The sequence below is a fragment of the Drosophila serrata genome, unplaced genomic scaffold, assembly GCF_035046125.1.
Source record: "Drosophila serrata isolate PLE 108 unplaced genomic scaffold, ASM3504612v1 contig_276, whole genome shotgun sequence".
In the NCBI taxonomy this organism is placed as follows: Eukaryota; Metazoa; Arthropoda; class Insecta; order Diptera; family Drosophilidae; genus Drosophila; species Drosophila serrata.
Genome location: NW_028257174.1, coordinates 2,038,931 through 2,052,016, shown reverse-complemented (window position 1 = coordinate 2,052,016; position 13,086 = coordinate 2,038,931). Strand labels below are relative to the sequence as shown.

The window sequence follows — 13,086 nt, the reverse complement described above, 5'->3', positions numbered from 1 at the left end:
TGCGCCAACTTACGCGCAGCGGGAAACTTATGGAATTTCCCAGGCGGAGTATTCAAAAATTTCCGCGCCATCTTCAAGGAAAGTCGTGTAAACTGATGAGAAATTAAAATTAAACACTTCCAGCAAGGAATTAAAATGAATTTAAACTTAAATATAATTACATTATATTTTTAAGAATATTTTTAAAGGCATTCGGAAAGAAAATAACAATTTTTTAATATGACAACCAATGGTACATATATTTACAAGAGAATTTAAATAAAAACGCTTCTTTTTTCACATAATTTCACTAAATGCTTGAATAAAACAATTGACATTTTGAAAGCATCCTTAAGTATATATAAGGGTTGTCACAGAAATCGCTTAAATAATTTAAATTAAATTAAATTCATATAAAAATCTGTTTAAAATTAAGTCAAGTCGTAAAATGTTCTTTTCTAGGGCATTTCAAATGAATTTTATCCATATATCGATCTTTAGACTGATATCTAAATACAATTTTTTAAATATTCTTCAATAACATCGATATTTCAACATTAAATATATCATTTAAATTTCCATATATCAAAGTTTACAATTTGTTCGTTTTCATTTCGGACTTTTAATCACGATATACATCATAATTAAAAACCTCTGCGATTTCTTCGACATCCCTGTATAGTTATTCCTGCAGGATTATATATATATAATACAATATTCTTCTATTTCGATTTTAAATCTTGCAATTAAAAGTAAATCTTTATATATAATATTGGGAGCTCTGCAAAGTCCACGTAATAAGCCAATAGAAAAGATGGTTTACATAATACATATATATATATATATATATATATATATATTTATGTATGTGTATATACATATATATTCATATTCAATTAAGATCTTAAACATTAATATATTTTGTACAGCGAAAAAGGCTGCCAACGGCTTTCGATCGGACCTCTCGCTCGTTTCCAAGTGGGCCGTTAACTCCGATTCTAAGATCTGTGATCCAAGGAACCAGAGAAATCAGACACCATGTGCGAAACCTAGACATTCATTCAGTATATACAACGGACATGGTGCATAAACGACACAACAAAAAAAAAAAGACGGGCTAAAATTCTTCTTAATCTAAGACTTTTTTTCCACCGAAGCGAAACAAGACTCCAGTTTGCCCCACGGAGTTGTACTTCGATATGGGGGACGCACTGGCTTGTCAGCAGCATTCGCTAGGGATTGGTCTAGTTCGGGGTCTTGGGGGATCTCATTTGTGGTCAGGATCCTGCGGCTCCTGTTGCTCCTCCTCGCCATAACAGCGCCGCTTGAAGTCGCCAAAGAGATCGGGCGGCGGCTGTTGAAGGCCACGCTGGAAGTGATCCACGCTAACCGATTGCGTGGTGTTCCTAAAAAACAATATAAAAGCCAGAATTATTACAAAACGTTGCAACTTTTGAGAGTAATTAAGGTTTACCACGCACCTGGTCTTGGTCAGCACCGTGCAGCCATGCTCCACCAGCATGGTGAGGGAGTAGAGAGTGGCCAGGTTGCCGAGATTGCCATCGGGCTCGTAAAGCTCAACATCCGGCAGTCGGATTTGGGTCTGTCGCGGATCCTGTAGAAACCTGGCCAGACGCTCATTAACGCTCAACTTGATGCTGAACCCGGCTCGTTCCCCGTTTATGCGCCGGCAGCCCGCACGAATTTCACGCACCTCCTGTCCCTGGTGCTGGCCGGGGGGCGATGAGGATAGAAACGGATTAGACGTTTCGCCCGACATCTCACTTTCGATTTGACGTGGCGCCGGCATGATGCCACTGCCATCTGCATTTGTTTCCATCTCACAGCCGGCATTCAAAATATCGATGGGCTCCGAGGAGGCGACGACAGCATTTGGTAGCTGGAAGCGTGGCAAATCCTGCAGAGATTCGGGTGATTTCGGTGGCGGTTCTATGCCACCACCTCCACCACCACCCATGGCACCCGCCTCGGTGCCCGACATAAGGGTGTCGTCCTCGCCAATGGTGTCGTCGGATCGAATTTGCGGCAGCAGCGATTTTTTTGTCAGCTTCCGTTTCGGATCGTACCTGGCACCGGGACCAAACTCGTTGCCCGGCCAATCGGTGAGTTCATCATCGCCCTCGCGATCCGTGTCATGGCGCCGCCGATGGCCACCATGGCCCACATCTGCTTCACTGTCGGAGGAGGAGCTTAGTGAGCTGGAGCTCAGAAAGTCGTACAATTCGCTGCAGTCCATGGACTGGGTGTGCGTCTGAGACAAGGGTTGAGGTTGTGGAAGCGTTTGAAACCGACGACGACGGTGTGTCTTGCTGGTGGAGGAGGAGGGAGCTGGTGTCTTCTTACGCAGAAGCGGCGGAGCGGAGGGCGGTGTGCTAAGCAGCAAAGCATCGATATCGGTCACCGGCACAATAGTGTCCATGCTGAAAAAGTCCAAATTGGCTTCGGACGGGACTTCGGTAGTTAACGCCGGCGGCGGCAGCGTTGGCAGTTCCTTTGCATTATCTTTTGCCTTGGACAGCAGCTCCAGGTCATCTTCCATCTCTTGGCCTGCTTTTGCGTCATCCGCCTGCCTGCCCTTTAACTCCTTGTTGTCAGTCTTTTGGTTGGGCATGGCCTGTTGCTGTCCCTGGGCAGCCATGCGGTTTATCTTTGAGAGCAGCCCCTTGTTCAGCGGCAGCAGGCGATCGCTGAGGGGCTTCGAAGTCGAGGAGTAGCTTCTCGGGCGCATCCGCTGCTGCTGCTGGTGCTGCTGCTCCATATCCATTATATGCGTGGTATGTGGCGAGGTGTACAGCTTACCCGTCTCCTGCTCGTGATACCGATCGCGATTGGAGCGCTTGCGTTTCCCGCAAAAGAACAAATGTGATCGATGACCGTCCGCCTTAAGCAGGCGCTTCCGTATGGTACCGGTGGCCGTGCCCGTAGCACTTAGCATGCCCGGTTGGAGCGGCGACTCCGTGAAGCTGTGCGGTGTGTCCTTGCTGAACTCGAACTCCATGGACATGCGTTTGATCTTTCGTTTCCGTCGTGAATTGGGTTTGTAAAATCTGTGTGAGATATATAATGAGTTTAAGAACAGTTCAAAGTAGCAGCAGAAGCTAAGAGCTAACCTGGCCGGACTAAAGGTGGTCTCGTTCAGCGAATCCGACTCCAGGGCGCCCGGACGCAGCAGCCATCGCAGTGGCAACATAGCCTCCGCCATCTCGTCCGAGTCGCTGGCCGGCAATTTAAGGTTGTGTGTGTCCAGGCCGTCCACGTTAGCACTTGGGTGGTGATGATGGTGATGGTGGTGGTGTTGCTGCTGATGGTGGTGGCCCAGGGCATTCAGCGTATCCGTGGGACTGCTCGAGGAGTCCTCCGTGGGCTGGGGGGCGCAGGCTGGGCAAGTATTTGGTTGTTAGTGGGCTTGGGGATGGGCCATTGCACACACTTTCCGGCTACTTACGCAAATTGCCCGTGGAACGTGTCCTGCGACGCGAGCCCCACCTACCGACGCCACTTGCCCTGTCCATCAGCGAGGTCTCCTCGAGGGCCACCGTTAGGTCGTGCGAGAATTGATCCATGGCCGGCCGCTATCAAGAGCTAACTGCAACCGCTGTCCACTGTCGTACGGCAGGTCCGCTCGCCTCAGTTGCGGCGCATCTATATGTTATTCTGCACGTGCACAAACAAAAGACATAAAAGTGCAAACTTTGGACGAAATGCAACCAGTGTGACCGTGACTGCCTGCCATCCGGCACCAAAATGTTATGCTAATCTGGTCACACCGAGCCGTTACAGGTATTTTCCCGCTTTTCGTTTCGCAGTCATTGCCATTGAAAAAATGTTTACTCAAGTTGGAACTAAATATATCTTAAAATTGTACAAATTAAATCATTGAGCTGAAGGTAGTTTGTAATTTACACATTTATTTGGAATGAACTGTAGGAAAGAGCGAGAGGCGAGATACTAAAAGTTTGGCCTAGCAGCTTGTGCCTCGCTAATGAACTTTCTAGTATTTTATTCTCTCGTCTATTTATCGATAATTATATTAGGTATATTTGTGATACGAATTTCAAACAAATTTTAATCGTAAATTTCCCTAATTTATATTTTTGCATTTATAAATATAAATTAAATAAATCTTACAATCATTGTTATTTATTGATATGTTTATAAGGTAAATGCAAAGGTCTACAATTATATTCTAAAAAAAAAAAAACTTAATTTATTGCCCACAAAAAGCGATTTGTATTTATTTTTTTATATTTAAAACTTTCTATAAAATACTATTGCTTATTTTTCACGGAAAACATTGTTTTCTTAAAGAATTTGAAAGGGGATCTATAGCGTACGTTTGAAAATAAAACATTTGTTTTCACTTTACACACTTTTATACTTTGTTTTCTATATTTTCTTTTTCGTTTCATTCCACTCAATAAATTAGATTATTCAAATTCAGCACTCTGGCCCTGGACTTTTTCTTCTTCTTCCCACTGGAACCCATTCCCATTCCCCCTTCCTGCTAGGAGGTTCCACTTGCCTTGCTGGCCGAGTCCCGACCCCGCGTCTCTCTCTCCCGATCCCCCTTCTCCCGCTTCACCACCGGTAACCGCGTCCAAATAAACCCACCCGATCTCTGGGCAGTATACTCGTCCGCATCTGGTAGCGGGAAGGGCGTGCTCCGGTCGAAATAGTAGTTGCTGGGCGCATGCATCACGAACTCCAGGTAGCAGAGCTTGCGCGAGAGCTCCTCATCGGGCCCTGGGAAGGAGATGAAGCAAAGGGATTAATCCACAAGGGAATCCAAAGATATTCACAGACATACCTATTAGGTAGGTGGCCGGATCAAAGCCCTCCTGCGGATCCGGGCTGTCCTGCGTTGGTATCAGCCAGGTGAGAAAGGCCGATTTCTCGCAATAGGCGTCCACCAAGAGTCCCCGGATCTGGGCATAGTACAGATTCTGCTCCCCGTCTACGATGCTCACAATGTCACCAATCTGCATGTAGCTGCCCTTGTAAAAGACGCTTTTCACGAATCTCGTGCTGGCCTGCACCTTGGGCGTCTTTTGGGCCGGTCTCTTAAACAGTGCCCGTCGATTGCGTGCGGCCGGAGAACCGCCGCCGGGCCCACCCGGTCCCGATTTGCCGTGCTTGTTAGTATTACTCGGATGGGCACCGGCGCTTGCGAGATGTGTAGAGCTGCCGGAGGCCCCATTATTGGGACCATTGTTGTGCCCATTAGCCTGGCTGCTGTTGCCGGAGGCGGAATTACCACGGCCGCCTGTTGGTTTCGCCTTGAAGCGTGTGCTCTTCCGCAGACGCTTCATTATGGCCGGAGTTCTTGCGGAAGACTGGTTGCCATTTAGGCTGCTGCGCGTGATCTTGCCAACACGCTGGCTGGGATTTGGCGGCGCCTCCGGTGAGCTGGGCGGCATTTCCTCCGGAGACTGCAGCTGCTGTTCCTGCATCTGCTGTTGCTTTTCCTTGCGTTTCTCCTGCTCCTCCTCCTCTTCGATTTTAATGGCTGTCGGACTGGGGGGAGCCCTCGTTGGCGGCTCCTCGGATAAGGGCTGCTTTTCTTCTGGCTCCACCAGCAATTTTTCTTCGTTTTCCTTCTTTACAACCTCCATGGGCTTCAGCTTGGGCTTGGCTGTAGGCTGCTCCAACTCCAGCTCGTCCACAGTCGGCATCCGCTCATTAGTGGTCAAATCGTTGTCTATATCCATGAGCACCTCCTCGGTGGAGTCGCGCTTTAAGGCCGCCTCTGCCTCGTCCTCCTGAGAGCAGCAGCACGATGGCAGAGGAGGTGTAGAAGCCGTCGCAGCCTGGCTTTCGTCGTTGCCTTCCGATTCCGCATCGGGGCTGGTGCTCTCCTGGACGCTAGGCTTGCCGCACTTGCCGCACTCGCTAGCCACTGGCTCGGGATCGGTGGACATGGCTAATTGATGGACAATCAGCAAGCTTTTTATACAGTGTTCTCGACTAAATTCTCAAAAAACAAATTCAAGATGCAAGCGTTGCTGGTTGGTCACTCACGATAGTATCGATATATATTCATCAATTTGAGAAAATTATCGATATAATGATATTTTGATATTCAACTAGCTGTCAGACAAAAACATTTTTTATTGCTAATTCTTAGAGAGAAATAAGACGGTCCAGCATGGATTTCGGGGCGCTGCTGCACATTGCCAAGAAGAAGGTCGACGAGACCAAGGAACAGGTGAGTAGCAATCACCGGGATCCTCTTCCAGCTGGTAGGGTCACCCTTGTGCCGTGAATCAACAGGGTCGCTGTCTGACCCCAATCCCCTGGTGCTTTCCCTGTTTTCCACACTGAATTAACCATGTGCGCGCTTTCTGTGCCTTCTGGTGTCTTCCAGCAGCAGCTGGATGGCAAGTTCTATAACACTAAATACTCGCCGCCCAAGAAGGTGAGCAAGGAAAGTAAACAACTTTCCAACAACATCCAGAAGTTCCTCAAGAAGAAGGAGGCCGAGGAGGCGGAGAAGCGGCGCGAGAAGAACCAAAAGGTTGCCGAACTGATGGCCAAGCGCGATGAGAAGTCAAAGAACAAGATTCGCAAGATGCTAAAGGTGACCAAGTCGGCCAACAAGTCAGTGCTAAACGATTGCAGTGGCACCGGCGCGGAGCACGAGACTGGCGAGGGCCAGGGTGATGACTATGGCTACACGTCCAACGAGGCGAATGCCCTGTACGAGAAGTACCTTGCGAAGGTGCAGCATGTAGAGGATAATAAGAGCTTTGCTCCCAGCCGACCGCAGTCGCTGCGCGACCTCTCCGGCACCAAAGAGCGTGTCAAGGCAGCCATCGATCGGGAGCGCCAGGACGCCGAGTCACACACACGTGCAAAGCGCGGCACAAACACTAATAGCAGCAGCAGCAGCACCGGCACATCCAAGCCAGCTTCCGGCTCCGGCTCCGGCTCCACCAAGTCCCAATTGCTTCGTGCCTCCTCGAAGACCCTGTACGATCCCGAGGCGGAAAAGCGTGAAGAGGAGAACAAGAAACGCCTGGCCGAACAGCAGAACCGAGCAAAGCTGAAGCGTGTAGCTCAGGCGCCGCCCATGGACTTTCAGGCTCTGCTCCGTCTGGCCGAAAAGAAGCAGCACGAGCCGGTGGTCTTTGCTCAGCCAGAGAAGAAGAAGGAACCAGAGAGGCTGCTCTCCGCCAAAGAGAAGCGCGAAGCGGAGGAGCGACAGCGTTACAGAGAAGAGCGTGCACAGCGCGACAAGTTGCGTGAGAGCGGCGGCGAGAACAAGCCAAAGCCAAGCCAGGGACCCAACCGCATGGAGCCCAACGGACGCATACCGAAGCTATGTCCGACAAAGACCTCACCAGCCAGCACCGATGCTAAAGCCAAAGCGCCGATCGCTACCTTCAAGCGGCCCGCCCCTCTACCAGCTAAAGCCTCAAGCTCCAGCGCCAGCTCAAACCCAAGCGCCTCCCAAAGTTCCCATTCCCCTTCTAGCAATCGTAATCCTGTAGCAAGTACAAAGCTCTCCAGCAGCAGCAGCAGCAGCAGCAGCAATAATAGTAAGACAGTCGCTTCCGTGGGATCCAAGCCTGCGGCTCAAGCGCAAAAGCCCAGCTCCAGTGGCAGTAGCTCCAAGATGCCGCCACTCTCTCGCAATCCCTATGCTGCGGCCGTTAAGAACGGGGCTGTGCGCGAATTTCCGCCCAGAGATCGTCCTGCGGGGTCGGGATCTTTGGCTAAGAAACCAAAAATAGCGCCTGTGGATGCCAAAGGCAGGCCGGGCAAACAACAGCCAAGTGGCAATAAAAGTAAGTACCGGGGATAAGGGATATGAATATACCGATATAAACCTAATAAATTTCCCTTCCAAAGGACGCATTTGCGACGATGATTCCGAATACGATTCCGAGCTTGACGACTTTATTGACGACGGCGACTGCGAGGAGGATATATCTTCGCACATTCGCAGTATCTTTGGCTATGATAGGCGGCGTTATAAGGATCAAGACGACGATGACCGCGATATGGAGTCTAGTTTCGCACAAATGCAACGCGAAGAGCTTATAAGCCAAAAGCTGGGTAATTATTCTTACAGGAAACTGGCAAAAACATAGAATTAATCCCTTTAATTCTCTTTTGAGCGCAGGCCTGCAAGAAGATCTCGAAGACATGCGCAAGGAGGCGATGCACAAAAAGCAAAAAATGGCCAGAAAGCGAAGCAAACGCCTCGACGATGATTCCGATGATGACTAGATGACCACCTTTTCCACATGTAAATCTCAAACAAGAAACCTTAATCCAATTGCGAACTGTGCGGCGTTATCTCAACTGGCGAATGGCCGTCGCCAGTGGGTATGCACCAGATCGACGCTGAATCAGCAGGACCTGTGCCTTGTGCCTGTTGACGTTATTTTACACCCGGAAATGATATTCATTATAATTTGAAATAAGTGTTTTGGTATAAGGACACGCCCAGGACAGGCGAGGGCAACCACAGAGCACACAATCCAGGTACATACTCATACATATTTTATCATACCTAATTTCATTTGGAATTCGATGAAACGCAAACCAATTCCACACATACACTCTATTAAGGCAGGGCAAATGACCTGCAGGTCTACGAACCCGCAAAATAATATAATTTGTGGCCTTGACTTGCGTGCATTTGTGATTTGCATTTCCCCCGTCTCACTCTACAAAAGCCTGTTTACACTCCCAGGTTTATTCATATATAATATAATATATATTTATATCATATATAATAACACCTGGGAGTTTGTAATTCCTTATACCAAAATACCGGACATCACTTATTCCAACAGACATACAGACACCCTTTGGTTAGACCCGAAAATGCTTTATTTATACAATAAATTCAACGTCTCAATAAATTTTTGCACATTTTTTGTGGCACCTATTGATAGAGCTGAACGAAAAATTAAAGGGTTTTATATTATTAGATGCAAAATTTGATTTTAAATTCAGAAAACTTGATATTTTTCCAGATTAAGTTTCTAAAATTAAAGATTTTCAGGTCAATACTTGCAATAATCGATTTGTAATCGACAAAATATTTATATTAATATTAAAAATTAAATTAAATTATATTTTTTAATGCTTTTATGTGCCAAGATCTAATTTTTGTCAATGGCTTTTCATTGAACAATTTTTATTGAACAATTGTTTGATGTTCATTCAACTCTAATTATTAAAATATAATTTTAAAATTTGTATGATGAATTAAAATTGATGTCTATTTTCTCAAATTTCTAAAATCAAAGTTTTCGTAATTTTAGAAGCTTTAAACTCAGGAGCCATTTCCGACCCTATAAATCATATATATTCTTGATCAGCATCAACAGGCGAATCTTTATAGCCATCTCCGGCAGAAAAATAATTTTTTTCAAAAATGTCCCATTTTTTAAAAAAAAGGAAGGGGTTACATCGTTAAAATTGACAAAAATTTAAATTTTTTAAGAATTTAAATTGAGTATGCAGATTTATTAACCTAATCGAAATTAACATAAGAAAACTTTCCGAATGAAAATTAATGCATTTTTGGCCTAGTTATGAGTTTTTTAAACTTTGATTTTTTGACAAAATTGTCACATTAAAAAATCAATAAATATTAATTCAAAAAATGCTAATACTTGAAGTTTAGTTAGCTTAGTTTAGTTCCCAATTCGATCCAATAATTTAATTTCAAGCTGGCAGGGTATATAAACTTCCCGAAGTGAGTTTCCCTTCTTGTTTTTCACTATTTTATATTTTTTATATAATAAATAGAATAATCTTGCTGTTATGGAAAAGAAATCCAATGGGATTAAATAGGGGATATATATATCATTCTCACTATTAGCAGAGTTTTTGTTTTTAGGATTAGGATTAATACTTTTGCACCCCAAAACGATTTAAAAAGGAACTTTTCCTAAGAACAATTCATAATTTTAATAGTTAACAAAACAAAATGGATTTATAAACGAAGAACTTAATATATAGAAACAAGATTTAGTGATGTGAATACATAATATATACATTAGATTTATCTTAAGAATTTCGGTTTGATGTATGTACGTAGACATGGCTATCGTTCGCAATGATGAGTGATCTATGTATGCTTCCGGACTCAATCCAATCGCTCTGGTTCCACGACAACGGCACTACTGCCCACTCTTCTGCGATCGCAGACAGGATGCGGCTCACTGCTCATTATCCCAATGGCCGTTTGGGCGGAATAGGCCTTGTCGTTCTCCAGGAAATTCACCTCATGCCCGATGGCACGCAGATAGGCCACCGTATGCCTTGGCACATCCGGCTCCACATCGACCGTCATCGGTGCCAGCTGATGATGCAGTCGACCGGCATTCACCGCCCGTTCGATGGGCTCGTTGAGCACAAAATACCGGAGAATGGTCTGAGCCACCGAAGTGGTTATCTTAGAGCCACCGGCACCGCCCACAATTAACTTCACATTGCCATGCGTGTCCAGAACGATGCTGGGACAGGTGGAGGAAATGGGCCGCTTGCCCGGCTTAATGTAGTTGGCCGGACTAGCGGGTATCCCATAGGTGTTAACCTTACCCGGTGTGCTAAAGTCATCCATCTCATCGTTGAGTATAATACCTGTCTGGCGAGACCGCACCTTGGCCCCCAGATGGCTATTAATTGTGCTGGTCACTGAAATGGCATCACCATTGGGTGCCAGCACCGAAATATGCGCCGTGCCATGATCCTCAACATTGGTGAAATTCGCCCCATAATAGGACATATCCTCGAAAGTGGTATTGTCACGGATTAATTTCCGGATCTCTGCTGCAAAGGCCGGATCAATAAGGTTCTCGTACACCTCCTGGACATCCGGTTCATAGTGTATATCGCCCAAATTGGTCCGATGACCATAGGCATGCTTGAAAGTCTCGATGAGGCGCTGCCAATACTTGTCCGTGTTGCTTGTAAAAAGCGGTTCCATCACGTTCAGGATGAAGGTGAGCACAGCTCCGCTGGTGGGCAGCGGTGAAGTGAACAGTTCGTAGCCACCATTGAAGCGGGAATGAAGTGGCAGCTCCCAACGAACACTAAAGGAGGAAGAGAGAGCGAGAAACCAGTTGAGATCTCTTAGAGAATGGATCGCCAGCATCCACAAAACTTACTCATATTTCTGCAGATCCTCCTCGGTGATAATTCCACCCATCTCTTGAATATCTTCGACCAGCTTCCGGCCCACCCTGCCGCCGCCATATATTACCTGGGCACCCTCATCGGCCACAATCTCCAGGGTCTCGGCCAGCCGGTGACGGTACATAATCTCACCCTGCTTGTACACATTATCTGTCTTCGGATTGATAAAGATCTCGGCCATGGAGGGCTCTTTCCTGATGCGCTCCTCCTCACGCTCGAGGACACCGGCCAGATACCGGGACACCTCGATGCCGCGTCGACAGAGATCAATCGTTGGCTGGAAGAGCATCTTCCACGGCAGCCGACCATATTTATCATGGAGCTTGGAATATCCAAAAATCTCGCTGGGAATTGCACTGGAAATGGCACCGGTAATCTCACGTCCCACGAACATGTCCTGGGTGGATGCTGCCGGCGCCGTTTCCCGAGCAATCAGCGTCTCAATGAATCCCGTCTCCTTGGAGTATATGGTGGCCACAAAGCCACCGCCCACACCCAAGCTATGTGGCAGCATAACACCCTCACACAGCATGGTGGCAATGGCCGCATCTGCCGCAGATCCTCCGATATCCAGAATGTTGCCACCCACCTCGGCACAGCCCATGCCATTGGAGGCCACGGCACCCATCCGACGGGGCTCCTCCGTCTTGCCACGAAGTCCAAAGACCAGGCCCACGGTAACGCCCACCACGGCAACCGCCAGGATTATCCAGCAAACGGCATATTTCTTGCAACAGCTGGACAGGATGGGAAAGAGATAGAGACGGATAGTCAGAGATTAGTGCTGCAGGATGGGGCAGGAGAGACGGCGGGACACTTGCCATCTCGGTCTCGTACCCGATTAATAGGTCACCGAAGGCGTCAAATAACTCCACATAGAGCATGATATTAGAATTTGGTTAATACAGGCTTTTCATAGACTATATATACTTAGTTTTTGGACAATGATTGCAAAGGCTGCATGAATTTCACCATTTCCCAGAGAATTGTTTATTATTTTAATACCCTTGCAGGGTATTTTAATTTCAGTCAGGAGCTTAAAACTAAGTGAAGCAATCATTTCCGACCCTATAAACCATATTATTCTTGATCAGCGTCATCAGTCAAATCTATCTAGCAGTCTCAGACAGAAAATTTTCAAAATTTTTTTAAAATTTTATAAGTTAAAATTTTGAAAAATGTATCAAAATTTTGAATTTTTTACATTTTAAACTGAGTATTCAGATTTTTTAACCTGATAAAAATTAACAAAGGACAGCTTTCCGAATTGAATTTAATGGATTTTTGACTTAGTTATGATAGTTTACATTGGAACCTATGATCCTATGGTTAAGTGCAATGGTAGACACATTTCGGCTTTTCGAAGTTAGGTTCCTTTCTTGTTTGATTATATATTTAAATCTATCTTTAAATCTGGATATTTTAGTTTAAAAGTTCTTGGATATTTTGTTATATTCAATAAACCTAATTCATTTCCTTTTTTAAAGATTCGAGAAAGAAGAATACTTCGGTTTCACTTCTGATTTCACTTTATCATTGACAACTTCCAAAAAATTTTTGATATCCTTTCTACTTACAGCATTTTTTGTAGACTTTGTTGTTTTATGAGTATCCTTAGGGCTATTAACTTAAATTTAAATTGGAGTTGAAGACTTAAAATGGTTAAAAAAATGTATATAGATTTATTGCGGCAATAGCAGCCCCCTACTATCAATGGCCATCGGACCGAAACGAGCGCCTTATATATCCATCCGGTTATCTATATATTAATACGATAAGACAAGACATCCATATCCATATCCATATCCGTAACCGAATCCATTGCCATGGACTTTTTGATACGTCATACCTATCTGAAAATAGAAAGTTTCCTGAGCTGTCAAGCCAACTATGGCTGACTAAGAGCCGGCGGCGACCAAAGAAACC

At 45.8% G+C, this 13,086-nt stretch overlaps 4 protein-coding genes across 6 annotated transcripts; 1 reads left to right on the top strand and 3 right to left on the bottom strand.

The window, feature by feature from the left end:
- Positions 1–140: 140 nt before the first annotated feature.
- Positions 141–3,984, bottom strand: LOC110180415 (uncharacterized). The gene is made up of 4 exons (XM_020948079.2): positions 3,446–3,984; positions 3,111–3,378; positions 1,461–3,047; positions 141–1,385 (listed from the first exon to the last, which is right to left on the bottom strand). The coding sequence occupies exons 1-4, from the start codon at positions 3,561–3,563 to the stop codon at positions 1,247–1,249; spliced, it is 2,112 nt and encodes a 703-aa protein (XP_020803738.1). The 5' UTR covers positions 3,564–3,984; the 3' UTR covers positions 141–1,246.
- A 140-nt stretch (positions 3,985–4,124) lies between these two features.
- On the bottom strand, positions 4,125–6,049 carry LOC110180464 (uncharacterized). Its single transcript, XM_020948140.2, has 2 exons — positions 4,808–6,049; positions 4,125–4,743 (listed from the first exon to the last, which is right to left on the bottom strand). The coding sequence occupies exons 1-2, from the start codon at positions 5,916–5,918 to the stop codon at positions 4,505–4,507; spliced, it is 1,350 nt and encodes a 449-aa protein (XP_020803799.2). The 5' UTR covers positions 5,919–6,049; the 3' UTR covers positions 4,125–4,504.
- LOC110180462 (protein SPT2 homolog) lies at positions 6,047–9,228 on the top strand. Of its 2 annotated transcripts, none has more exons than XM_020948139.2 (4): positions 6,047–6,205; positions 6,368–7,787; positions 7,852–8,058; positions 8,126–9,228. In XM_020948139.2, exons 1-4 carry the CDS (start codon positions 6,146–6,148, stop codon positions 8,230–8,232), a joined length of 1,794 nt encoding a protein of 597 aa, XP_020803798.2. In that variant the 5' UTR covers positions 6,047–6,145; the 3' UTR covers positions 8,233–9,228. The 2 variants fall into 2 exon arrangements, with proteins under 2 accessions (XP_020803798.2, XP_020803797.2); XM_020948138.2 differs by having other exon boundaries at positions 6,365–7,787.
- Positions 9,229–9,970: 742 nt separating this feature from the next.
- Positions 9,971–12,139, bottom strand: LOC110180440 (glutathione hydrolase 1 proenzyme-like). 2 transcript variants are annotated; one of them, XM_020948110.2, is made up of 3 exons: positions 11,998–12,139; positions 11,133–11,897; positions 9,971–11,057 (listed from the first exon to the last, which is right to left on the bottom strand). In XM_020948110.2, the coding sequence occupies exons 1-3, from the start codon at positions 12,042–12,044 to the stop codon at positions 10,109–10,111; spliced, it is 1,761 nt and encodes a 586-aa protein (XP_020803769.2). In that variant the 5' UTR covers positions 12,045–12,139; the 3' UTR covers positions 9,971–10,108. The 2 variants fall into 2 exon arrangements, with proteins under 2 accessions (XP_020803769.2, XP_086691566.1); XM_086835440.1 differs by having other exon boundaries at positions 11,982–12,111.
- Between the last annotated feature and the right edge of the window lie 947 nt (positions 12,140–13,086).

What these genes read in the sequence shown, in the direction of transcription:
- LOC110180415 (XM_020948079.2), bottom strand. Translation starts at nt 3,563, where the DNA reads ATGGATCAATTCTCGCACGACCTAACGGTGGCCCTCGAGGAGACCTCG. An exon ending in ACGTTCCACGGGCAATTTGC is followed by an intron (nt 3,379 to 3,445) that starts GTAAGTAGCCGG and finishes ATACTTGCCCAG; the next exon opens with CCTGCGCCCCCCAGCCCACG. An exon ending in ACGGTGCTGACCAAGACCAG is followed by an intron (nt 1,386 to 1,460) that starts GTGCGTGGTAAA and finishes ATTGTTTTTTAG; the next exon opens with GAACACCACGCAATCGGTTA.
- LOC110180464 (XM_020948140.2), bottom strand. Translation starts at nt 5,918, where the DNA reads ATGTCCACCGATCCCGAGCCAGTGGCTAGCGAGTGCGGCAAGTGCGGC. An exon ending in TCCGGCCACCTACCTAATAG is followed by an intron (nt 4,744 to 4,807) that starts GTATGTCTGTGA and finishes TCTCCTTCCCAG; the next exon opens with GGCCCGATGAGGAGCTCTCG.
- LOC110180462 (XM_020948138.2), top strand. Translation starts at nt 6,146, where the DNA reads ATGGATTTCGGGGCGCTGCTGCACATTGCCAAGAAGAAGGTCGACGAG. An exon ending in ACAGCCAAGTGGCAATAAAA is followed by an intron (nt 7,788 to 7,851) that starts GTAAGTACCGGG and finishes TCCCTTCCAAAG; the next exon opens with GACGCATTTGCGACGATGAT. An exon ending in GCTTATAAGCCAAAAGCTGG is followed by an intron (nt 8,059 to 8,125) that starts GTAATTATTCTT and finishes TTTTGAGCGCAG; the next exon opens with GCCTGCAAGAAGATCTCGAA.
- LOC110180440 (XM_020948110.2), bottom strand. Translation starts at nt 12,044, where the DNA reads ATGCTCTATGTGGAGTTATTTGACGCCTTCGGTGACCTATTAATCGG. An exon ending in TTCGGTGACCTATTAATCGG is followed by an intron (nt 11,898 to 11,997) that starts GTACGAGACCGA and finishes CATCCTGTCCAG; the next exon opens with CTGTTGCAAGAAATATGCCG. An exon ending in GAGGATCTGCAGAAATATGA is followed by an intron (nt 11,058 to 11,132) that starts GTAAGTTTTGTG and finishes TTCCTCCTTTAG; the next exon opens with TGTTCGTTGGGAGCTGCCAC.